The sequence below is a fragment of the Micromys minutus genome (assembly GCF_963924665.1).
Source record: "Micromys minutus genome assembly, chromosome: 26".
In the NCBI taxonomy this organism is placed as follows: Eukaryota; Metazoa; Chordata; class Mammalia; order Rodentia; family Muridae; genus Micromys; species Micromys minutus.
This window is the reverse complement of record NC_137961.1, coordinates 7,399,989-7,427,205: the sequence shown is the minus strand read 5'-3', so window position 1 is coordinate 7,427,205 and position 27,217 is coordinate 7,399,989. Positions and strand designations below refer to the sequence as shown.

General features: G+C 39.0%; 1 protein-coding gene across 2 annotated transcripts in view; it reads left to right on the top strand.

Annotated features, from left to right (window-relative positions):
• PCMTD1 (protein-L-isoaspartate (D-aspartate) O-methyltransferase domain containing 1) overlaps window positions 1-26,443 on the top strand; it is a 63,245-nt gene extending 36,802 nt beyond the window's left edge. For both annotated transcript variants that reach the window (XM_080938633.1, XM_080938634.1), the window contains exons 3-6: window positions 4,008-4,110; window positions 16,803-16,974; window positions 19,374-19,497; window positions 22,453-26,443. In XM_080938633.1, coding sequence (XP_080794759.1) covers window positions 4,008-4,110; window positions 16,803-16,974; window positions 19,374-19,497; window positions 22,453-22,820 — 767 coding nt within the window. In that variant the 3' untranslated portion in view covers window positions 22,821-26,443. The remainder of the gene's footprint in view (window positions 1-4,007; window positions 4,111-16,802; window positions 16,975-19,373; window positions 19,498-22,452) is intronic.
• Window positions 26,444-27,217: the final 774 nt, after the last annotated feature.

Below are 27,217 nucleotides of genomic sequence, written 5' to 3'. Positions count from 1 at the left end.
TATTAGGGTTTACCAAATGCTTTTATATTAATAGTTGTTAACTTGTGGTATTACTTTACAAGTGAGAACAGGGATTTGAATAGTTCAAAACACTAAAATCACTCAGACTGAGCTGGGCATGGTGGTACATGCATATAATGTTGTCCCGAGGCAAAAAGACTGCTGAGAATTCAAGACTACCCAGATCAGTACAGGTCAGGCAGAGTTACATAGGGTGTGTGTGTGTGTGTGTGTGTGTGTGTGTGTGTGTGTGTGTGTGTGTGTGTATGTATGTGTGTGTATCAGATTGGATTTTGTATAGTAATTAGGGTATATTTATGCATCAGAGCCCTGGTTGTGTTATTACATTAGCCTCACTAGCGACACACCCCAGAGGGATTGATTGCCTTTGGCCTGTCTGCAGTAGGACCAAACCATGATGACTTTAAACAGGTCCAGCTTGTCCCACCTTCCCAGGTTACTGATGTGCGTGGGGGTGGGGGCACGTCATCATTTCTCATGTTCTGTTACTTGTCTTATACTTCACAGCAAGCCAAGTGCTTTTACGTTAGCAGTGGTGGAGCCTCACGATTCCTTTTTGAGTAAGAAACAATCTTCAGGAAGTAATCGGCTAATCCTAGTTTGCTCCACGGGGACAAACAAGCACGTTCTGCCTTAATGTTCTCAAACAAAATTGTAGGTCTGATCATTTTCCTCCCCTCAGTTTGTCCAGCTAAATGTAAGGAAGTCCTTTTGTCTGGACTGTGTTCTGTGAGTTAGCTTTATAGGAAACGTCCCAGCAGCGTGTGCTTTATCTGTGTAGTGTAATGCTCTTGTGTCTCCGTGATGGCTGTCAGATAGGTGTGTGTACCCACATCACATTGCCCCAGCTGTGGGGTGTCACATGAAGGGGACACTGCTGGAAATAGAAAATAGTTACTGTACTTTGCCTAGTGCTTGACATCTACTTTAATTATTGACTAACGATGAATATGCGAGCTGGTTAGAACTAGGCACAATCGTTAAAAGAAGATAATTAGTCTGTAGTTTTATTATGTGAAAATGTTGTTATCTTTGTTCTTTATCATAACTGAGCTTTAGTCAGTCTTAAAAATAATTTCTAATATATAGAATACCTAGATGTTTTTAGTAACTTTTACTTGTTTTAATAAACTGACTCTGTTCCTGTTTTCTCTTTTAAAAGTTAATTGTTAAGCGTTGTATCTCCTGTTAGCATTTTCTCTTTATAGCTGTATATTATAGAAATGAAACATTTATTATTTCTTAAAAATATGCCTTGGTTTATGTGAATAAATAACATTGGATTGCATTGAATACAAAGCAACAGTTACATTTTCTTGAGAGTAGTTTCTGTTTTTCCCATTGGCAACTTGTACTATTGTTTTTGATATATATGACAATATGTTTTAATAAATCTAAATGTTCATAGTTTTGGTTTTTTTTTTTAAATCCTCTTTCTGGGTGCTCTACAATAGCAGCCCATGCTTTGAGCTACTAACCTCTTCTGTCCATGAATTTTGCCTTTTGTTAATATATTTCATGTTTTAAATTTACTTCAATGTTAATGACTTCTTGATTATTAAGTGATAAAGATATACTTCTATATTGCTTTAAAATTAAACAATTTTCTCCCCCCCCCCCCCCCCCCCCCGTGATAGGATCTCATGTTTCCTGGGATAGCAACTCATGTAACCCATGTTGGCCTTGACTAGACTATATAGCTGAAGATGACATTGTTCAGCCCCGTGTGTGGCTTTAGCATTTTGTGTGGAGGTGCGGTGGGGTGGGGCACATGTGTACCATGCCATGCTTGTAGAGGGTAGAGGACATCTTCAATGTCAGTCCTTATCCTTGCACCTTGTTCCAGACAGGATTTCTGTTTATTGTCTCATGGCCAGACTGGTTGGCCTGTGTGCTCCTGTTCTTGCTGCGTTCCGTCTGCAGTAGGAAACACTGAGGTTACTGACAAGCCAAGGAGCCTGGATTTACATGGGTTCTGGGATTCAGAATTGGTTTCCCACGCTTGCATCGGAAGCACTTACTATTCAGCATCTCTGCAGCCCTTGTACCCTGTGTTTTGATTGATGGGTTATGCATGCTTATGGGCAAAGCACATTTTTACAGTGTATAATGCTGAGATGTTCTTCCTACCCTAGACCTTCCAGTTTTCATTTTCAGAAGCAGCTGGTGTGTCCCCAGTTTCCTGTGTCTTATTTTCCTGGGGTTCTCTTTCTGAGTTCTAACTATCAGCATTGTCTTACATTTTGACAGCTTGGCGTGTTCTAGTTGAGAGCACATTCTGTTAATATAGTAACATTGCTATTTCAGTTCTCCTTTCTGTTTTTACCACTATTGTTTTTAAGTATGTGTGTCCGCGTGTGCATGTTTGTCTGTGTATAGGAGTGCAGGTGCCTGTGGGGTCAGAGCTCTCAGATCCCCTTGGATCTTGAGTTACAGATGTTTTGCTCACGCACATTTGAACAAGCCCTTTCATGTCTAGAATATATGTTGGGCATATTCACTACCCCCTTATTTACCTGTCTTCCTTCTGAACAGCACTTTGAGGCTGAACTTTCCCCCACATATACTTCAGTCTCCTCCGGAAACTGAAGTTTTTACATCTAATTTGGAGAGGAGTGATTTTTTTTTTTTTTTTTTTTTTTTTTTTTTGGTAAATTTTCAATTTTACTGTTCATAGTATCAGGAATATGAAGGAATGTTAAACTGAGATTTCAGTTTCCAGATGAAACTTTACGAATGTAAGGGAGCAGAAAGGAAGTGCTTAGGATTGCCCTAGTTTGCTTCCTCGTCAAAACATACTATTTCAGGTTAGTGGGCCTGTGGCTATGCCTGCAATCCTGTGACTAGAGACGTTGTGATAGGGCTTGCTCTTGAAGTCATTCTGCATTGCATAATGCAAATATCAAATGTTTTAATTTTCTGTACTGTTTGACTTTGTCTTAGTACTTTGTGCTTAATAAAGACAAGGCTGGTACACATTGTATTGTGACAGGCACTAGAGGACTCCTTTAGTTACAGATTCGGTAAGAAAATCGAGTAGACTTGGCATGGGGTGCACGTCTTTCTTTAATCCCAGCAGTCCTGAGGCAGAGGCAGGAGACAATTTAGGGACAGTTGGTACAATACAGAGCGACTGCCCAAAACAAGAGGAAGAATACACACCCTTCTTAGGAAGCCTTGCAGACTACTCTTGGGCTCCATTGTAGACGCTGGAGAGAGCTTTGTGCATTGCCTTTGTGAGGAGAGTGGGCAACCAGGATGTGGAGTAGGAAGTTTAGAAAATTTAGAAAATACTGAGTCCTAGAACCATCTGCCACTTACAGGGAGCACTTACAGGGAGCACTTACAGGGAGCACTCAGTAAGCTCTCTCCTCTAGCCCTTTTCACGGGAGGTCTCTCCAGCCATCATGAATAAAAAGTATGGTGCGAGAAACGTGAAGTTGGCTGGAACCACACGCCTGAGAGCCACCAGATTTTGCATAAAGTGAAGTTGACGGTAACAGTGCCTCAGCTGGGTGTGTTGGTGCACATTTCCTCTCGCTGCTCAGGAAGCCGAGGCAGGAAAACCACAAGCTAGAGACTAGCTACAGAGTGCCTTGAAGGCCAGTCTGAGTAAGCAAGTTAGTAAACAGTGCTGGGGGTGCAGGGACCGGTTCCAGTTTCAGAAAGGCAAGTCGACACCACTGCACCTTAAACCTGCGGATGTGTGATGATTTTGGCCATGGTACCCTGCCAGGAACTGTCTGGAGGTGTGTAAAGCCTTGTAATCTCTTGACACTGTGCTCACTCCTTCCTCTTCATAGAAAACAGGTGTAAACAGGTTTCCATTCATCTGTAAAATGCAGGTAGTAGCTAGCTGTTTGTATATTTCCTGCCCTTTGTAAATGCTATTGATAGATAAGTGCACAGAAATTGGGATTCTGGGGCACATCATTATTAATATATATATATGTATGTATATTTTAAAAATGCTTATATAATTCCAGGTCCTTTTGGAATAAATCATGGGATTGAACTTCACTCAGATGTGGTGGAGTATGCCAAGGAGAAACTGGAGAGCTTCATCAAAAACAGCGATAGCTTTGATAAGTAAGTATTTATACCTGGAGATTTGGTGTGAGAGCGATGAAGGGATGTATTATAGCATGCCTCTTCTTAAACAGTATCAGAATATTAGTCCTGGCTAAATGAATAAAGTAGAAATCTCTGCTATGCAGTGAGAAAATCAGTTACCAAGTAATTTTTTATTAAATTATCGGTAAATGTGTGATTACTGATTTTTTTTATTTATTAAATGCCACATAGTTAACTCTTGGATAGAAAACCAGATGTTTGTAGTTAAGTCTTGGATAGAAAACCAGATGTTTGTGGTCCCAGTACTTTTCTGTACCTGTTTTTTTAGCCTATCGGTTGGTAGTTTAACAGTCTGTCTTCAGTTTGTCTATAACGTATATACGAGCATACAGATATCCCTCCTTATCCACAATCAATTTAGTAGAGATTACTGTATAAATGCACCTGTATGTGTCATGTGGGGTCATGTTTGGGAAATTGCTTTATGGAATTGTTTACTTTTACCTTGGCTTCTCTTTCCAAGATGTACTGCATAGATATTGATCCTTGGCCAGCAGCAAAACTGAAGATCTGGGGGTGTAATTGCACTGAAATTCTGCCTTGATGGTTTTGTGGAACAAGGGCTCTTATGGTTGAATTTGAAGTAAAACCTATGAATCGAACTAGCCTACCGCGTGTAGGGCTTTAGTGTGTCCTGTTTCTATGTAGCATGTTGGAGTTTCCAACAGAGAAAGCCTTTGTAAGAACAGGAGGCACAGGCAGAGGTCACAGTCCAACAAGGGATCAGTGGAGAAACCGACCCCGACTTCAGACTTGGCTTTTCAGCAGGGCCTCTCACCCATCCCCAGCCTTTGCTGTAAAAACTCTAGGGAGATGGGACCACTCCCCAAGGGAACGTCTCCCTCTCTGCCCTTTTGCTCTCTCCCCCTTTATTTTTGTTGTCTTCTCTGTTGTGGGTTCGTATCTATCCTAGTGTGAAAAGTGCCTGGAATGGCTGAAGAACACAAGACGCAGCAATTCCTCAGCCCCTGCAGTCCAGCAGAGGCTTCGTGCATCACAGTGTGACTGTGACTGGATCATGAAGCGCTTTAGGCAGGATTGAAGGAGTTGAGATGTTCAGGTTATTTTTTCCCTATAATGCACACAATACATTTAAGTTGGCCAGGTAAAATTTCAATTTGCTGAACAACTTATCTCTTCTGTAGGTCTATTTGTGTGAGCGTTTTGCCTACATGTCTGTGAGTACAACCACATACATGTCTGGTGTACACAGAGTTCAGGCGAGGGCATCTGATCCCTTGCGCTGGAGTTATAGACAGTTTGAGAGGTGGCATGTCGGCTCTGGAAATCCACCCACGGTCCCTGAGAGAGCAAGTGTGCCAAATTCCAGAACCATCTTTCTAGCCCCTGAATAACTTCTCTTTAGGAATAATTAACACCTAGTTCATAGTCTTAGTTATTTTCATTCCCTTCTGTATTTATTCCAAAAGAAACACATTTAACAGAAATCAAAGTTATTAGCTTAAGTTGCTTAATACGAAATTCGACATTAAACCTTAACATCTGTTTGTATCTTTGTCATCTTTCTCCTAATGTAGTTGCTTGTTGCATTAAATATTAAAAATGAAATGACTTACCTCTTTATCGGCCCCCGCGGTCTCACTCCGCGGATGCTGCTTTTAGTATGGAGCCGTGCGCACGGACTCTGTCACTTGGTCTGCAATCTGTCCTCTCCACACGCCTTTCCCAGGCGGTTCACTCTGCCTGCCCTGATGCTTCTGCCCCGGCTGTTTCTTTTACCCCACTGCCAGGCACAAGCATGACTCTAAGGCCTGATAGCTTTTCATACAGGTTTATATATTAAATTCTCAATCCACACACCCTCTAATCCATAAGATTACATCAAATGGACAAAGACACAAACTGCCCTTCTGTATGAGATAAAATGACCTACAGATCCCTTAAAATACTCATATCTACCTATTGCCAATTATGGCCACCATGATCCAGGTCTGCTTTCTCTGGCTCCATCTTGATTTCTCCCCCAATCTCTGTTCTTCTTCCGTTTTCCTACCTTTTCTCCTCCTACCTCTCCACTGTCCAGTCATATATCGACTTAACATAAATCTACAGTTGCTGAGTTTTGAGATGTGGGCAAGATTAATTTTATTTGGTTATTGGTTTTCTTTTCATTGTTTGATTTCCTGTAAAATAAGTTTTAATATTGAAACAACCTGCCCACAAGTTTTTGGATACATTATAACTAGTATAAAAGTAGTCTTAGCAAAGGCTCAACAGACTCAAGGAAGACTTGAGTCACTAAGGCAAATCTGTTCAGGTTTGTTGCTGAGAAGTGGTCTGAGTATCAGTGAAGAATGCTATGAGTTCAGTGATTTTCACTTTGTATAATAAATCAGTCTGAAGGCTATTTAGATGTCTCATTTGTTATTTATTTATTTATTGATGCGTGTGTTTGTGTTTGCTTGCTTGCTCACTCCTGTGAGTATGGATATGAAATATGCACACGTGTGTATGTGTGGAGGCCAGAGATTGATGTCCCCGGGATCTCTTTCCTCAGTCACTTTTTCTCTGTGAGTTTTAGACAGGGTCTCTCACCCAAGTTGAAGCTCATCAACTCGGCTAAGCGTGTGCTACAAGGCCAAGCTTTTTATAGGGTTCTGGGGGACGCAAACTCAGGTCCTCACGAGCATGACAGCTGGAACACCTCCTCAGCACTTTTCCCTCTATGATTGGAAAAAATGTTTTCACAGAATTGAAACATGATTGAACTCTTTTTGCTTGTTTTTCAGTTTTTGTTACTGTTATGAAGGTTTTTAAAAATAATTCCTAAAATGATCAGTAACATTCAGTGAGGAATAATCTAAGTGCTTCCTTGTGACGTTGAATGTTTTTGCTGTTCTTCATAAAGTTATTAACCAGGTATTTATCATAGTTGCTGAAGTTTTACAGCTTATTTTTTTGAAACACTTTTATGTTAATCCATTTGAAAGAAGACAGACAGTTGGAGGAATTTTATTTTACTTCTTAGCAGGTAGTATTGTAGTCAGGTTTCTATTATTGTGATAAAACATCATGATCAAAAACAAACTAGGAAGGAAATAAAGCTTGAAGTCCATCACTGAAGGGAGTCAGGGCAGGACCTCAAAATCAGGAACCCAAATACAGGAACTGAAGGAGGGTCTTCTTACTAACTTGTTCCCTATGGTTTGCTCAACGTTTTTTTCTTATTGTAACCCAGGACCACCAGCCTAGGGACAGCATTGCCCACAGTTAGTAGTCTGGGCTGTCCCACATCAATCATAAATTAAGAAAACACCCCCATAGACTTTTCTACAGGCCATTATGATGGAGACATTTTTTCTCATGTTTCCTCTTTCCAAAAGAGCCTAGTTTGTGTCAAATTAAAAAAACTAATCAGAACAGGTATGAAATACTACTTATTGTTCAATATCTTATATTGGACTTATATTCTTGTATACAAAGAAAGCTAGTACTGGTAAATAGTTTCATTTTACCAATAAAAATTAAAATAGCAACTGGTATAAAGTTAAGTAGTCAAAGTTGATTGGTTGTTCATTTGGCTACTTTTTAATTCTTTTTTACGTAATTTAGTTTTGGTAACCAGTTAGTAGATATATTTTTTCTTCCTGTCATTCTTATGTCTTAATGATTCTTTAAGTTTTTTTAATGTGAAAATATTCTAACTTTCAATGAAAAATTAGAACATTTGCAAAGTGTAAAGATTTCTCCTGTAAACAATTTCATATTTAATTGTGTATAACAGTTTTATATATGTGTGTATCAAGATAGAGATCAAGGAAAGTGGGTCATTAAATTTTGTGTTATCCTCTCATCTCTGAAACTTAGCATAGAGAGAACAGGTGCTTAAAATCTAGTGCTGGTCTTCATCTGGGGAGGCCAGAGCCTTCTCATCAGCTCCTTTCTTCAGTAGTATTCCTGAGTGGTATATGTGTTGTAAACTACACTTTGAAGGGTTTCCTACATGTATGTGCTAGGATCAGGATGCGAGAGGTCGAGAGATCTATTAACTAACCAGTGTTAGAATATCTAATGTAGAAATCAGAAGTGTGTGTGTGTGTGTGTGTGTGTGTGTGTGTGTGTGTGTGTGGTACAAACTTGGGTCTTGTGTCTTAAATAATATTCTTTGAGTGAAAGTGTCCTTAATGTGTATGTCCATTGAATTATGTTAGCAATGCATGGGCAGGTACTTGCTCAGAGCAGCTCCTCAAAGTTTATTGGTTGGCCATGGGAAGCTGGAGTGAAGGATTACTTATTACTTAGTGTTCACTGAACTTCCCTTTGAACTGATCTGGTTTCAAAGGTTTTCATAAAAACAAATGACCAGATGAATTTTCAGGATTTCTGGGGTAATGGTCTCTGACGATAGTAATTTTTGTCCCTGCAGGAAAAGCTGGTTCCCATCTTTTAAAGGGATGTTCTTGGCATGTTCTAGTAGAATTATGCTGCTGTTGCCAGTTTATTGACCACTAATAGTCTCCACACAGGACACAGTGTTATACTTAATTTGTTAAACATCTTTATTGCACCGACTCCCAGGAGTTGATTCTTTCCATTATGTGGGTCCTGGAGAATCAAACTCTGAATGTCAGATTTGGCAACAAGCAACTTTACCCACTGAGTCAAAGTTCATTTGACAGCCCTCAAAGACCGGTTTTTAAAAGTTCACTTTGATTTAAATTGGTATTGGGGCCTTATTTGTTGAGGGGGTTTTTCTTTGTTTGTTTTGAAAAGAACAGGTGCTCAGTTGAGGGGCTCTCTGCAGGCTCTCACAGAGGCATATATGGCCACAGAGTAATGAAATGTCTCACGTGAGGCAAGAAGGAAATCCAGTTCAACAGGACTCAGTAGCTGGGCTTGACTCATATTTCTAGAGTCTGGCATTGGACAGTTTATTTTAGTCATATTTAAGCATAGGACAATTTTGGGAAAATAGACTCCTGATGATAATTAACTATCCCCTGTGTACAATAAAGTTTAAGACATATTTACCTTGAAACTCTTCCCAAAGTCCATGTGACTTTTCCATAAAGCAGTGCTCCAGATAAGGGTCTAGGAAGAGTGACTGAGATGGATGTAAAGCGTTTGTGGGAGTCAGAGAAGGCCTGGCTCTACGGATAGAAAGCACAGATCATCAGGCTGTTAACTACATACATGTTCAGTTTTCTGGGCTGAAAACAGGTCTGCATCTCTGCTTTGAAGAGATAACCCTGCATGTTTACCATTCCCTCCTGAATTTCCTAGTGTTTATTTGTGAGCAGAGACCTCACATCTTCTGTATTTAGTCAACAAGAGGAGGAGGAAGTTGGGGGAATCAGATTACCCTCAAATCAGTATTTATGCAGTAAACAAAATACACCTGTCTAGGTGTGAGTACTTGGGTGAGTATTGTAGTTAGAAAAGCTTAAGTTGTAAATTTTGACCTCATGGTAGAGCTTGTCACTGGTAAAACATTTATTTATAGCTATGTGTACACATTTATTTAATATAAATGTGTATATTTAGCTTTTTGGAATCATACTGCATTAAGTTCCTGTAATGTCATTAGAGTGTATGTCTTCCCTCCAGATGAACAGAGAATAAATTTTAGAAATGCTTTTTTATCTGTATCTTTATCCTTTATAGAATGGACCATTATTACTATGTAATTGGGTATATAAATGAGTCATAAATAATGAAAAAGGTACCATGTGGTCAGATGAGAAAATCTTTTGTCTTAGACCAATGGTTCTGAATGTGTGGCTCGCAACCCTTTTGGGGGTTGAACAACCAATCCTTTGATGTTTGTCGTATCAGATATTTTACGTTATCATTCATAGCACTAGCAAAAACAATTATGAAGGAGCAAAGAAAATAATTTTATGGTTGGGAGTCATCATAACATGACAAACTGTATTAATAGGTTACGGCATTAGGAAGATTGAGAGGCACTGTCTTTGACTCTGGCCAGTTAAAGCTGATTGATTTCTTTCTTTCTTTCTTTCTTTCTTTTTTTTTTTTTTTAATTAGTTTGTCCCAGAATTGAGCTGCTCCAGTAAACTGTAGCCTATCCTCTTAGCTTCAGTTACGAAATGTAAAGTAGAACTTTTATTTGAATCATGTTTTTCCTTCAGGTAAGAATCAGGCAACAGCACTGATGTGCTTAAACACACTGGCACCGTCAACTCAGACGGAACAGCTTTACTGAGTGAAAGGCAATGAGTTCTTTATCTTTTGTAGTTTTCAAAAGATAGTACTGATGTATTGCAGTAATTAGTATCCTGGTTTTACTTACAACTTATTAGGTTTATTTTTTACAGCGATTTGTATTTGAAAATTAAATACTTCTGTATTCAGTTTTATCACTGGAGTAGCGGAAAGTGAATTGTATTGAAATCGTCCGGCTTTTGTAATTAATTATCAGTATTTCTCAATACCCTTCAGATGTTTGCATATTTTGCTATATTAATAGTGTCTAGTTACAATTTTATACAAATTATTCCAAGTTGTAAGTAGATTTTTTTCTTCTTTCACTCCCAGTGGTAGAGGATGAAGCCAAAGGCTTTATACAGGTTAGATCATTCTAACACTAAACTACATCGTCAGCCTCTTTAAAATACCGTTTTGAGGTGATCATGACATACCTGTAATCCTAGCACTTGGGAGACTGAGGCAGGAGAGTCACTAAATGTTTTAAGGGAGCCTAGGCTTCAGAGTCAACCCCTGTCTCAAAAGTGTTCGTTTCTTTCTTAATCCCCCCATCCCCTGTTTTGTGACGGGGCTTATTAAGTTGCTCAAGTCACCTTCAAACTTGTGATCTTCTGCCTCAGCTACTACAGGGTTGGGGTTATAGGTAGGAATGAACCACAGACCTTGCTAGAATAATTTTAATGTGACAAATAATCAAATTGACAGAGAATTCTTGAAAATAGTAGAAGACCTAGCATGCATATATATAAATATATAATCTGTGCAGGGAATAATATAATGGCTTTAAAATGACTTAAGCTGTCAGGGTTTTAGTGATTGATTCAGTAATGTGGGTTTGTTTATTCAGTACAAACAAAGACACTTATTTACTTTCAACACTTTACTTAAAATTATTCCCGAATTGTCCTAAGATGAGTCTGATGCAGTTGGAAGGGAAAACACTTGAAAGGTAAAGTCTTCGTTTTCTAATTTTAATTCAACAGTTTAGTTATTGATTATAAGGTATTTGAATTGTATATTTCAAGATCAAGAGTTGCTTTTAGCCCAGCAGAGATGTTTAAAGTGTCTTATTTTTAACAACGTAGTAACTTAAGACTCAAACTGTATTTTAATGAAATGTTTTAAGAAAAAGATTTTGTGATTTATTTCATTTGTCAGTTTGTTTTGGATGAGATATGAGAAGAAGGTAGGACTCTTCCTCAGGTCCTTGAAATTCCTTTAATCCATTGGAATAATTGTCTACAGTTTCAATGACAGTGTCCTCTGGCACCTGATAAATTAGGTGCACAATTGCCGGCCCCAACTTGACAGTGTATTGAAGGGGAATGTTGTTTTTTCTACTCTCAGTCAGCTCCTAGACCTAGACTATCCGTCTAAGAGGGAAGCTACAGGGCAAGGCTAGGTCACCCTGATCTCCTAGCTGCTTTTCAAAAGAATTATATGGGCAAGTTGGCAAGGTCCCTGCTGTGAATGAACTCATCTGTCCATCTGAAGATGAAGATAATCCAACCTGCACCTGTAAAGAAAGCCACTGCTAAGGTAAGTGATCAGAATCATGGTCTTACTTGGGCAAAGTGTTCATGTTCTCAGCCAAGATGTATGTTCTGCACTCTTCCATAAATTATTTCCAGCGCACAGCTTAGTAAGAGCAAGTGGAATATGTTCCTGTGTGGGAGTCTCATAACAGTCATTGTATTTTCAGGGTTATTAGTGATACGCCTCAGGTGAATGAATTTGTATTTTTCTCCCTATATACAGATAACTTTAATGTTTGGTAGCATGACTCAGGAAAGTGAGTTTATTTAGGAGATTCTATTTGGGGATTTTTCTTTTTTAACTTAGGTGCAACATTTTAACAAGCATCTAATTTTAATATAAAAACCAGGGAAAGAACACCTGAGCCATTCTTAAATATAACCACATATATTTGTCTATCATTTGGTAGGTTTGTTACATTTCTCAGGTTTCATGTTCTGTCCATCTGAAGATGAAGATAATCCAACATGTACCCATAAAGAAAGCCACTGCTTTGTGTAAAAAGATGGAATTTGGACTTCCCTTTCCTCTGCAGTCTAGCCTGATCTACATGTATAATTTATTACTGCCCACATTGCTGTTTATACACAGTTCTGGGCAGATTACTGCTCCAGTCTTCTAGGTTACACAGACACTGTTAAGGTTTAAAGTGTGCTTTGCCTCTGTGCATTTAAGAAGCGTAGGTATGGCACAGCCCTTGGGGTAGCCGACAACTAAGAATTGTTTCTAGTCTCCTTGGAAGAATCAGTCAGAGTTATACCTGGATAATAACAACACTGCTAATGGCCACCAGCTATGTCTTTTTTTTGTCTATGTCTTGATTCAGTTATTAATGAGCATATCTATAAACATGTTCCAACATTTTTCAGGGGTATACATATATAGTTTTAAAGATTTATTTATTTATGTGTATGAGTACACTGCAGCTATCTTCAGACACACCAGAAGAGGGCTTCGGATCTCAGGGGTATATTTTAATTCATAGGATTTTTGAGAAAAAGGCCAGCAGTGGAATATCTGTCCTTTCCCAGCTGACTAGTGTGAGATTGTTTCATGAATGCTGTTGTAAAGGTATTGTGACATGACTGATGGGGTGCAGATTTTCTGCTGTCTGCTAGGCAGAAGCAACTGGAGGTTAACTTTTATTCACAAAGTTAATCTCTGTTTATATGTAAGGCTTTAAAATGTTAACAATGTACAACTTTAGTTTTTTTTTCTTAACTTTTTTCTTTGTGAAAAACTTTTACATGTTACAAATACTAAATATACTATTTAAGTATAATAAATAAAGGTTGAATTGTAGATACTTTGGGGGGACATATCTGGTTTTCTTTAACACTGTCATACGTTGGTGGTGACTTGTATATTTGTCTTACAAATTATTTTCTGTATGATTTTATATCCAACATCTTCTCCCAGTTTTAGGTATGTCTCAGTTTCTATCAGTTGAAGTAGTACAGTGCTTTTGGGATTTCAATTTATTTTTCTTAATGTTTTTATTGATTTTGTTGTGGGTAGGGTTGGTTGTGTGTGTGTTGACTTGGAGGTCAAGGAACAACCTGGGGGAGTCAGTTTTAATCTTCCACCATGTGGTCCCAAGACCTGAACGAAGGGCATTAGACTTGTTAGCAGGTGCCTTTACTCTTGGAGCCATCTTACCATATTTTGCATTTCTAGTGTTTCTATATAAGGAAGTTAATATGTTAAAGGGTAGCAAGTGAATTAGAAGTCTATTTCACTTACGTTAGTGGACATTGGAGATTGGATATGCCTTATCCACACATTTAGGTAAATAGACTTCTTGATATCTTGATTAGATAGGAAAATTCAGGTTATTAGTAGAATAATGAGTGTGCTTTTAGATGTTCAGTTATGTGACATCAGAGCCAAGAGTTAGTTTGATTGTTTTTACATGTTGGAACAATATGTGTATAATGTTGCAGTTATCCATCAGCATCGTGGCCTGCGAACCACTGTATCACTTTTGAGTGAAGTGGGCCTTGACCAGCCAGCATCATGACCTGAGCTACAGCATCACTGTGGAGTGCAGTAGGCACATGCATTCCCCGTAGCTTTGTTTCTAGGCTAATTTCTCCTTAGATCTTAAGTTTTGTGATCATCAGATTTATAATTTGAGTTCTTATTCAGAGTTGGTAGTTGGAAAGGTAATAATATATATAAAGCATATGAATTTTTTACATGTTTTTCTTAATGGCTGTCATGTTGGATAGTGTGGCTCTAGGCCTTTCAGATTAAAGCTTTTCGTTTCATGGAGGCCTCTGACTTCCAGGTCTGTGTGTTTCCTTTCACCTTCCCTCTTAAGGAGTCATATTTCTTCCCTCCAAATGCTAAAGCACGCATCACAGTTGTAAGTTATACTGCCACGAGTGGGATTGTCTTGTCCCTTCCCTTGTGTTAGCAGTGAGTTCCCATAGCTGAAGTTAGACTGTATGTGCCTGACTAGACTACCAGGAGCGCGTGCGGAGGCATACATTTTTAAAACCAGGCACAACATTCTTCAACAATGTTCTGTGGTTTTAATTATAAGTTGCCCACTTCAAATGGTGTTTTTGCTGTTTGATGAATTTGTAAAAGAACTTTAATAGTTCAAAGTCTTGAATTTTTAAAAATTCCGGTGCATGGGAATGAAAGGATGACGATTTTCAGGTAGAATTTTCTGAGAATAACTTTGTAAACCATGTGGTTCACACTATGATTACTTAAAGTCAAAAATTACATTCTGGGACTGGATCAATGAGTCAGTGTGGTTAAGGGAATTTGTTGCTCTCGCAGAGTCCCCAGGTTTGATTCCCAGCCCTCACATGATGGCCCAAAACTATTTGTAACTCCAGTTCTAGGAGGTACAGATGCCCACTCTGACCCCCATAGGTACCAGGCATGCATTGGTACATATACATACAGGTGAAACACCTGTGCACATACAGTAACGAGATATATAAATCTAAAGAGAAATCTCATGGAGGTTGGGCTAGATCTCTGAGAAAAAGTAAATATTCCTAATGTGGGTAAGCTAATACTTTAAAGACTGATTTCATTGTCAAGCTGATTTTAAGTGTAAATTGAAGATATAGCAGACATTAATTAAAGGTGGCCAGTGAGGGATTTGGGGAGGGAAAAGAACAGCGCACACACAGACAACAGGAATAACTCTTCGTGGTTCTCACATGCAATCAGAGAAGTGTTCACAGCAAGTGTAGTACTTAGAAGTAGGCTTGTGTTGTAACAGAACACGAGCTACCCAGTGCGACCTTCTGATGTGTCAGGGCATGATAGACAGCACCTCACGATGAGCATGTATTTGGAAATACTACATAACATTTTTGAGGTGACCTTGCTTTGCGACAACTGTTTTGCTCTGTGAGTCCTTACCCACCCCTATGATTTACGAAGTAATCCCTCCAAGGTGGTTTTCTCATGACTTTGTTACCTCCTATTCGTGCTGCCTTCTTAAAGATATCAGTACCTCTCAACATTGCCACACTTGGTGACCGAATTACAGCAAAAAATTAAAGTTTTTCTAAGGAGACAATGAATACATCCAGAACGTAGGATCCCTATTCTCTGCATGGGACCAAAATGTCCAGAACGTAGGATCCTGTATTCTCTGCATGGGACCAAAATGGCGGAAGGGGATTCTGAAGATAGAAGCAGTGAAAGGGAGTTCACAGTGTAAACGTTAATTCGTGCCTGGCTCACTGTGAGCGTGTGGAGACCAGTACAGTGTGTGCCCTGTTCTTAACTCTACCTCCTAGCTCTTTCAACCCTTGCTGCTTTTTCTAAAGCCCCATCTACAAAGACAATAGGCTGTAAACTTCAGTGCATTTTAATGAGAACTAATATGTACGGTTAATTATCGAAGGATATGTTTTCTAAAGTAAAATTGGTGATGATTGAAATCACTTGTTCATTCTTCAGTGCATGTCAAGCTCTTACTGTAAATTATTTCATTTGTAAACAGTTTAATCCTGTTGTATGAACTTATTACTATCAAAAGATGAAGAATTAGTTTGTGAAGATTGGATGTGGTTGGGTGTGGTGGCTCGCCCCTACACTTCAAGCATTTAAGAGGCTGCAGCAGGAGGACCTCAAGGAGTTTGAGCTCAGCTTGAGTTTAAGGTCTAAGGGATGAAAAGAATTGCATTTGCATTGAGCTTTCAGTTTAATTTGTATAATAGTCTGTTTTTCACTGTATTAACAATTTAAGAAATAACATTGAAATCTATAAAGAGTAGTTTGTAGATGTATAATATGACCAGGAGCCAGCATTATAATGTGGTCTGATGAACCTCAAAACCACATCTCCTTTTGTGTTACTTAAGAAAACCATAGGGGCCAAAGCTGAAGTTACAAAAGCAAAACTCATTTACTTTCTAGCCCAGTTTTTAGGAAAGCCGCCCTATTCTTCTTAGTGGTTGCAAGGGCCATGCCAGTAGATTGGTATCTCTCAGCCAGAACTGCACCACTATTTCTGTCCGCAGCAGTGGCGAGCAGAGAGGAGTCCTTGAGTGAGCCCTTCTCCTGTATGCTGGCCCTAAGTATCTGAAAAGAACCTGGGACGTGAAGCCTTTTCCTGTCATTGACTTTCATCCTCAAACTTCAGTTTGGGGACATCTCAAGATTGTGGTTTGATGGACTTCCATTATATTCACTTCTATGCCTTAAGTAACAGTTTTGTATGGTCCAAAATAGGTCAATGCTTTGTATGCTGTGTCATAGATAACAAAAGACTTTACTTGATCGGTGTCAAATTTCATGTATATTTTGGAATAAGATATCATAATTGTATTTTATCCTTAAAATGAATTTTGGTAGCCTTGCCTTTTCAAGGAAAGGGTTATGGGGATTTGTCAAAGAACTAATGTATTGTTGAAACAAATTAAAATGTTTGTTTTCCCACCCAGATTCGAATTCTGTGAACCTGCATTTGTGGTGGGTAATTGCCTTCAGATAGCTTCTGACAGTCACCAGTATGATCGAATTTACTGTGGAGCTGGAGTACAGAAAGACCACGAAAACTACATGAAGATCTTACTCAAAGTTGGGGGCATATTGGTCATGCCTATAGAGGACCAGGTACCTTGACTGTCCTGCATTTGTCACAGGACAGATGTAACCCTTGGGAATTAGACTCTGTGACAGGGAAAAATGAATTGTAACTTTAAAAGAGGAAATAGGTCTTCACATATGTGCTTATGTATATGCATAGAAAGAAGCTTGAAGAGATCCTTAAATATTTTAAGCAGACAGATATAGAGAGAAAGTATTGTGGGAGACTAGAGCTCACTTGGGTAGTCAGCCTCACCCAGTCAGGCAAGTCCCCATTTGGAAAGTATGCAGCTGAATGCATGTCCTCTACTTGCAACATGTTAGTCTGGTTTGTGACTTCAAGTGCTTAGCTCCCTAAGTAAAACAAGTGATTTAATAAACAAAACAAAACACAACTTCATTGAGGGACTGGAAAGATGGTTCAGTAGATACAAATGCCTGGGATGTGTTTGAATTGTAGAGGGCCTGCCTCTCAGGTAGGGCTATGAATTCTCCCGGGCAACACACATGTACAAAGCATTTATAGTAAAAGAAAAGAATGGGCATGCCTTGATCAGTGTGAAAGTGTGCAGACGAGAGTACAGTGTACAATGTTCTTAACACACATCTACCTGGTGTATGTACTTTTCTTGATTTTTCTTGAAAGTGCTAACTCGTTTGGTAATCCAGGATCTTGTGAAATAACTCGAGCTAGGCTGCAGTGCATGACATTGGCGTCTTTGTGTGCATGCTAGGTTTACAGCCGTTCTAAAATTAGAAGTGTGTGCTGAATTAGCAAAGCTCTTTTTGTGATGATTTATGGGGGCATGCAGCAGAACACGTTTGGAAGTCAAAAAAAAAAAAGTGTGAGAGTTGTTTTCTCCTTTGGCATGTGAGTCTTAGAGATGAAACCCAGGTGACATGTTTGGCAGCAAGCATCCTGATCAGGGAACCATCTCCCGGCTCTATTTGTGGTATGAAATTAAGGTTAGCATTAGGATCCCTTATCACTGTTATAGAAGAGCATAAAGTGAGTTCACTGGTACAGTCCTCTTAACAGTATTCTAACCAAAGCCTGAGCCTATTTCAGACACTTACTTGGGGAGGTCGTGTTGTGTATAGAACTGTAGAGGTGAGTATAGAATCTTACAGAGGTTGGATGTAACATAGAGACTCAGCATGTCCACATTCAGGTATTCCTTTTGTATTGAAACATTCATATTGGAACTAGACACATGGCTCACTTGCTAAGAATGCTTGCTGTGCAGTCATAGGATAAGAGATAGGATCTGCAAATGCCTGCAACTCTAGCTTTCACTGTTGGTTTCCACATGTGCACATGCTTAATGAGGTCCTTTCCAGACCACATGTGTATATATATAATATATACATTATATATATATGTATATATATAATCCTTTTTGAAAGTTCATCTTCAGTGGCACATATACATAATTTATTCATTGTGAATGTCATACCTACAAACAGTATATTTTGACCACATTCCACCTCTAACCCCCTCTTCAACGTTGATTTCTCTCCCAGTGACTTTCTCCCAACCTCATTTTTTTTTTTTTTAATGACTCAGGAGTCCGATTAGTGTTGTTCTTATACATGTAAGTAGCACTGTTCACTGAAGAATGGTCAGCCTAACAAGGGCTCTATCCTTAAAGGAAACCGACTTTCCCTTTTCTAGCAGCTGTTATCAAAAGATATCTCAGCTACGGTGGGGCCTTAGGCCTTCCTGGAAATGCCCTGAGCCTGCAGGTGCCGTGGTCTTGTCATGTCTCAAAGCCACCATTATGTAGCAGTGCTGTGTGACCTGGCTCTTACAATTTTTTCTGTCCTTTTTGGGGGCTGTTCCCTGAGCTTTGAGAAGGTGTGATACAGACGTTCTGAGTACTCCACAAACAACTCTCTGGAGTTTGACAAATTGTGAGTCTTCAGTAAGGACTGAGTGTGTTACTCATGATGGACAGTTCATTACTATGTTTATATAGTCAGATAATAGTAGTAGTAAGTTCTCAGGGCTGGAGAGATGTCTTGGCGGGTAAGATCACCAACTGTTCTTCCACAGGTCCTGAGTTTAATTCCCAACAACCACATGATGGCTCACAGCCATCTGTAGTGAGATCTGATGCCCTCTTCTGGTGTGTCTGAAGACAGCTACAGTGTACTCATATATAATAAATAAATAAATCTTTAAAAAAAATAGTAGTAGGTTCTCCTCTGGGTTCTGTAAATTCCTTAACTATGGTTCTGGGTCAGACTTGAAGTAGCAGGCATGCATTTCCTGTGGAGTAGGTGGTGGATTTCTTGTGTTGTATTATACCTAGGTAGAAATATCTTGGTTGCATTTAAATGTTAGCTCCTCATTGGCAGTTATTCTTGTACATGTTTGACATTAAAGTAATTGAATTGCTTCTTTCTTGTTTCACTCCAAATAGTTGACACAGATTATGAGGACTGGACAAAACACTTGGGAAAGTAAAAATATCCTCGCGGTTTCCTTTGCACCACTAGTACAACCCAGTAAGAATGATAACGGCACAGCGGACTCTGTGGGGCTCCGTAAGTAGACCTTTGCCCTCAGAAGGAGGTGTTAATGATGGCATTTATAGATATATATTCTATATGATTATAGCAAATTGAGTATGGCAGTAATGCAGTGAGTACGGTTATTCTTAATATAGTTTAAAAAAAAGTCAATTCTTTATGTTGTATAGGTCAGTGTATCTTCCTTCCAGGATATTTAGAAAACGGATCCTACCAACTGTGTCAGTAGTTTGCAATGTGGTAGAAAGTAACTGGTTGTGGTGATATATGGAACATACTTAGATCCACCACAACTCAAACACCAAGTCAATACAGAAAACAACTTTAGTGTAATCAGGCCCCTACAGATCAATCAGGGATGTAGAACAGACTTGTGATCTGAACTGTGTGTGACTCACACCCCTGCCCCTCAGTCAGAATGTTACAGAACTTCTAAGCCTGAAAACCACACACATCTGTGCCAAGTTACAGTTATATTTTTTTTTCTACCAATCAGAATTCAGGGGAAGGAAACTTTCCTAGGGACACTTCTTTGTGTGGTTTGGTAAAGCTACACTTACTTATTACCCTGTTCTCATTGGTTGGCGTATTCAACTGCGGTGGGGCAACTTTCCTAGCCCATATCTTAGCCTACCCTACAGGATGTCAGTTACCTCCATTCACATCTCTCTCTGCCAAACAGAATGTCATTTACCTATGGATGTCTTGGGAACTTAGACTTTATTTGACCCCTATTCAAAATGGAAGGTTCTCTCAAAATTACTTCAGTTTGGTTCCTCCTTGTAGTGGAAGAGCATCTAGTGGTAGGAAGGAAGGCCTGTCTGCTGTTCTATGATCTGAATTGATGAAAATGCTGTCGGAGAACCTACTTGGATAAGTGTTTGCATCTTTTTTTTTTTTTTTTTTTTTTTTTTTTTTGTTGTTGCTGTATTTTTCTTTTCTTTCTTTTTTTTCTTTTTCTTTTCTGGTCAGAGTCTCCTGTTCACTGTAAAGCCATGAATGGCCTTGAACTCCTATTCTTCATGCCTCTACCTTCTGAGTGCTGCACCTGTAGGCAAGCCCACTACACTGATGGGCAGCATCTCTAGTGACTATAGAAGGTGTTAGGCTCATGAAGAACAACAGCGGTTCAAGATCAGGAACGTGTTTGGTGCCTGAGGAGGATGGATCATCAACAGGACAGTGGGCAGGAATACTAGTTACTGTGAGGACGGCTTATGTGGGTGTGGACAGAATTGTCTGAGGGTAGAAAAGTGCCACACTGAAGAATGTGGGTGGAGGATAAAGAATGACGAGCTGAGTTTGTTTGCGCTACATTGGAAGGAGGGGATGAGGGTGCAGACATTTCCTCTATAGGTTATGTTTGCGTTGCCTATGAGTTTACAAGTGTCAGGAAGCCGTTTGGGCCAAAACCTACTAAACAACTGAAATATCAGTAGAGAATCTTCTCTTGTAAAAGATGGTGTCTGAGCTATGCTTGGGCAACACATAGGTTAAATTACTCGAGGACAGTAGAGATGGAGGTAGGAAAGAGGTTGGACCTGTTACCCACAAATTTAAGATAAAACAGTAAGCCTCCTTAGTTAAGAAATCTAGGTATTAAATAAAATAGCTTAATCTCATTTCTTTCCATGGTTTTGTGTGGCATGTGGTTTATATGGATATAAAACTGTAGAAATATGATTTAAAATTTCAAAAAGAAAGGTAGGTATATTGTTTAAGTTCAGGGGCGGAGAACACCATAATAAGTTATAAAATTTTATCACATTGGTTTCTGTGGAATCATTTTTAAAAAATATTTATATATGAAGTTAGGTTTTTTTTTTTTTTTGGTTTGTTTGTTTGTTTTTAAAGAGAATTCAGAATGTTTTTTGTATGGTTCAGTCTTTCCCTTTTGGCTGCTAGGTGATTCAGCTCCTTTGAACTCTAAAAGCAGTCTCCTGGAGTTGTACTTTTCACCAGCTAGTGGAAAGCTGCCATATCTGTACCAAGAACTTCCTGTGACATCACTCCCATTTTCTCCTCATAGTCCCTGGTTTTTTCTCTCTTCTTTTCCTTTTCATCCCTTCTTCTTTTTTAAACCTATGTATTTCACATATGTGAGCTCCCTGTATTCAGGGACTGTCCCAGTTTAAACCAGTCATGTCTCTAAAAGAGTTCTTATGCCTGGCCTCCTGTTTAACAAATGATTTAAGTAATTAAGGGAACAAATTTGCATCAAAGGCACAGTTGATATTTTACACACTTGAGCTTATGTTACCTTTCTTCCTCCGTTCTGTAATGTATTTGACTTGAGTAAACGGGGACCTGTGTTTATTCACAACTCACATTTGATGGTACTTGGCTGTGAACGTGTGTATGCTTGGTGACCTTCCACACCCCCGGGTGTTACTCTAGCCATGCACACGTCCTAGGTGAGCACCCCCAGAAATTCAGAGTTCAGGCAGCTACTGAAATGTTTCATCAAGTTTTTCTGTTAGGTATTTGTCTCATATAATTCATTCATTTTCTTAAGAAAGGGGTTTATGTTTAATTTAATTATATGACTGTTTTGCTTTCATGTATACATACATACATGCACAATATGTCCATACCTAGTCCCTCAGAAGCCAGAAGTGGGCATTAGATCCTTTGGAACTGGAGTTCCAAGTGATTATGGTCAATACTGTGTCCCCTTTCTCTCAGTCCCCATATAACTTTAAGAAACAGCAGTATTAAATGATAAGGTAAAATCTCTGATGAACTTACCACTTTGTCCTGTTTCTAAGTTACTGTTTTCCCAGAGACTTTGTACTCATGTAGATAACAACACGGACATTTACCTCATTTTGCTATACGACCTGCCCTGCTCAGTGTGCAGTGAGTCCTTGTGTATTAAGCATTCTCAAAGCAGTTTTTTATAGTTCGATGTTTTCTAAAGTTTATGAAGAAGTGCACAGCGTATGTTTTCATTTCTGTGTTTGTTTATAGCCCCGTGTGCTGTCAGGAATCTCCAAGACTTGGCTCGTATTTACATTCGACGTACACTTAGAAACTTCATAAATGATGAGATGCAGGCCAAGGGGATTCCACAAAGGGCTCCACCCAAGAGGAAAAGAAAGAGAGTTAAACAGAGAATCAACACTTATGTATTCGTGGGTAATCAGCTTATCCCTCAGCCTTTAGACAGTGAAGAGGATGAAAAAATGGAAGAAGACAGCAAAGAGGAAGAGGAGAAAGATCACAGCGAAGCCTTGAAGCGTGAGGAGCCACCTCAGAACCTGCTGAGGGAAAAGATAATGAAGCTGCCGCTCCCAGAGTCTTTGAAGGCTTACTTGACGTATTTTAGAGACAAATAACTTAAAAACAGGGAAGAATGACTACTGAGAAACTCCCTTACTCTTGTAAATGTGGTGTCAATTAGGAGTATAGAGAATTAATTCATTAGAATGAATTATTGCAGAAAAAAACCATAAATTATTTCTCTTAATGACAGACATGATGTATTCAGTGATTTAAAGAGTCTCTTTCCTAAAATCTATTTTTCTTAAATCTTGAAGAATTACTGCTTTGATCTATCTTAAGGTGGAATGGGTCAGTAGTAAGAACTTTGTATACAGTTCTATTTCTGCTTCTTCATGGGTTTGTAGTATTGGCAGTTTCACTCTGTAAGAGGCTCATGCATTGTCATACATGTAGGCTTATTTAAATTGCAGTTTGCATTTCCGTTACGGGAGCTTGCTTATCTAATAAGGAAAGCAAATGCTTGTAGACCTACGTACCTTACTTTTGTTCTAGACATATTCCGGGCAACATGTGAGTGCAATACTAATTTAAGAAACTGAGTAATTTAGCTTTAAAAACAACAGACTTCATGAAATTTTATAGACCCGAAACTTTAGCTATTGCCAAAAGGCATGGGGACAATTCCTGCTTCTCTCCTAGAGATTTTAAGAGCACAGCTAGTGAATGTTAAACTAGGAAGTGGCTGCTTGACACAACTAGTTTCTATGGGCCCTGTGTGTTCTCAGTATTTAAAGATCATGAGGTTTTCTTACCTGTAGAATTTTATGTGTGTATGGGATTGCTTTTCTATAAGTAACTATGAAGCATTAGATTCGGAAAGGCAGTCATTGTCCCATCTGCCTCTAAATGCAGACAGTGAGTAAATCACTTTTAAGTGACCACCACTTCTTAGGGACCGCCAGGAGCAAGAGGAATGATGTGGCCCGTTGAGGAATTTAGCAGTGGAACTTTTCGTTAAGTGGATATTTATTGTTTGACAAGGTAGGCCACGCTGTCCTCAACTGCTCTGATTATTCCTAATATAGATAGTCATGGAAGATGTATGTAGATGCCTTTGTGTTAAATCTTGCTTCAGAATCAGAGAGGGGTCTCTGAGACCCACGGCAAGCTCACTCGCCTTCATTCTGTATTCTGTTCCTTTGAAGTGTAACCATCCTCATCTTTTGCTTAATACAACATTCTTAAGGCACATAGGGTAACACAGTGACACAGCAGGCAGTGTGTGCTGTTACTAGTTCTTTCCTCTCGGTAAGGCCTGCACAGTTACTCCTTGTTAGGAAGCTGTGAGAGGTCACCTACTTACTACTTAGCTTCACACAGAAGGAAGACTCCAAGTGTCTCATTCACACCACTGTCAGAGCAGCCGCCCAGATCCACCTAAGGAAATGCAATCATGATGACACATAGTGTATAATGCAGGTCCACTAACTCTGCAAAGGTAATCAGAACAGTGTAAACATGAAATTGACCCAAGCAATTGATAATGGTTGAATAATGTGAGCGCCAGTGTTAAGGAAAGGATTCATTTGAGTCTTGTGGAGTGGGCCTGTGTAACTTTTCCTCACATAATTAGTAGACTATTATTAAGAAATGCTCTATTCAGTTTCTGTCCAAGAAAGGAGAAAGACACCTTCCGCTCCCTGGTGGTACTGGGGATTAAACCCAGGACCAGGACCTCATACATGCTAGGCAAGCACCCTAGCAATGAGAAATATTCCTACCAACACACTCTTTTGTTCTGCTTAAAATGTGTTTAACAAGTTCAATCTTTGAATTCCTGATTCCCACATAGTCTTATCTGGGAAAAGTTTTCTTTTATTTCCCAGTCTGTCACCCACATCTTTTTAGTTTTTTCTTAGAGCTTAATGTACAGATATTTGAAAATATGTCTTCCTCAATGATCTCATTATTTAGGAGAATGTTTTTACTGATATATTTAAAGATAGATTATTTTCATGCTGTCTTCTGTTGACTTGTACAGGAGATTGTCTTGATTGTAGGATTTGTTGTCTATGAAATGTATATTTTGTCCTTTTGAATTTATTGACTTTTCAGGTGTGACTTTATGGTTGACTTTTTAAAGGTATGGATGAGTGAAAATTAAGGAAAGCTGTCTTATCTGTTAACTCAGATGCACTAGATTAAGAATCTTTGGGTTTTATTTTATTTGAGTATGGAAAGTTATGCTTTATAAGTAAAGAAGTAGCAAATACAGATAAAATAAAAATAAATGGAAGAAAATAAGAAAAAAAAACTAAGAAAATGAAACAATAAACAAAAATGGAAGTGAAAGTAAGTCCCATGAGTTGGCTGATGCCTGTGATGAGCACTTGAGAGGCTGACGCAGGAGGAATACTACAAACGTGAGACATCTGTGGTTTCAGAGGGACTTTGAAGCTCATCTGGGCCAAAGAAAGTATGATTGATAATTTTGGGGAATAGTCTCGTGGATTTACGTATAGACAAAAATACATTTAAGTTTCTCTTTTGAAGACAACAAAGAGGACTTGAGTGCAGGTGTGTGGTGCTTAAGTTTTGCAGCAGATTGGGTGACAAGGCCTGAAGGAGCATCTGCCATCGCTGAAATTCCTAGGATCTGGGAGACGCCATAGCTGCCAAGGGAAATTTCAGTCTGTCCTATTCACTGATCAACTGGACTCTGGTGTTACTATAGTGTTATAATAGCATATATAGTGAAAATAAAGTACAGGAAATGTGTTGATTGTTTGAGACGAAAGTCAAAACCTGCTAAGTCATTGGGCAACTTGGGAGGAAAATCATGTTAAATAAACAAATCACAGCATTACATGGCATTATCCAGTGGCCTGATTCTTTTATGTTTGAGATATTATTTTTGAGATCAATAATCACAGGATTTAGCCACATTTTTAGGGCTAAAGTTCTGGCTCCATTGACCTCGATGGTGAGGTCAGTCCCCATCGAGACACCCCAGTAAAAGAACTGAACATCGATGAGAGCAGATTCGATTTACTCAGTGTGGCTGCATAGGAGACAAGAACACACAGTGGTGTAGTGACACCTGTCTTTAGTATATTAAAATGAGAAGAATTCAGGCGAGGAGCATGAGGAGGCCTGGGTAAAGTAAGGTCCTGAAAGGTAGCCCAGAGACGATCACTTCCTTAGTTTTGGCCTTGTCCTCACCAGTAATTGCTCCCACCTGGGGATAGGATGCTACTGATGCCTCTGTTTTAAACTTCTGTCTACTCTTCCAAGGTGACTATGGGGCCAAGAAAGGAGGCACAGCTTTTTAACAAACATAGACTTAAGCTTTGGCTTTTTATTGCTGTTTAAATCTCGAATTCCACACTCTTACTGCATTCTTATTGCTGTAGCTAAGACTTCGATGCTCTACGGAGTAGAGTTTAGAGAGTGGAGATCCTTGAGTTCACATTAGTGGAAATGCTGAGTTCTTCCATAAAGAGGACGTGCCTGTAGGTCTGCCGTATGTAGCTTCTATTATGTAGAGATACGATTGTTTTATTCTGAAATTCTTCAGGACTTTTAACATAAAGGGATGTTAAATTTTGTCCAAAGCCATTTTTTGCATTTATGGAGATGATCATGTTATTCTGTCTTTGAGTCCATTTATGTAATTTCTAATATTGATTTATACATATATTTACCCATCCCTATGTCTGGAATAAAGCCAACTTGATTGTGGTGAATATTTTTGAGGTGTTCTTGAATATGTTTTGTAAATACTAATAATTTTTGTGTAAATTAGGAGAATTGGCCTTTTTTGTTGTGTCTTTAATCTGATTTTGTTATTGGAACATTTAAAAGGCTTAACAATCCCTCCTTTTCTATTTTATGGGACAATTTGAGAAGCATTTGGTGTATTAATTTTCCTTGAGGGCCTCGTAAAAGTCATCAGTGAATCCATGAGGACCTAAACTTTTTTAGTTAAGCATTAAATTGCCACTTCAATCCCTCTGCCTGCCATAGATATGTCATTTATATTTATTCCATCTCTGTTTAATTTTTGGTATGTCATATGCATCTTAGGAGTGCAGCCATTTCTTGTAGATTTTCCAGTTTAGTGAAATCTGGTTTTTGGGTAAGACCTAAGGATTTTCTGAATTTCACTGGTTTCTGTTACAACAGCATGTCATGACCCAAAGGTGGCATTTGACCTAATTCGTTTCATAGCATTTGTCTTAATTACTTTTCAGTTACTGTGACAAGACACCATGACCAAGGCAACTTATCGAAGAAATAGTTTATTGAAGCTTTACATTCTCTTAAAGTGAAAGGGGCAGGAGCATGGCAGCCGGTGGGCAGGCATGACACTTGAGCAGTGGGTGAGAATTTACATGTAATCCACAAGCACGAGGCAAAGAGCTAACTGGGAATAATGTGGGCTATTGAAACCTCGGATCCTACCCCCAGTGACAACTACGACAAGGACATAACTAAACCTTCCCAAATA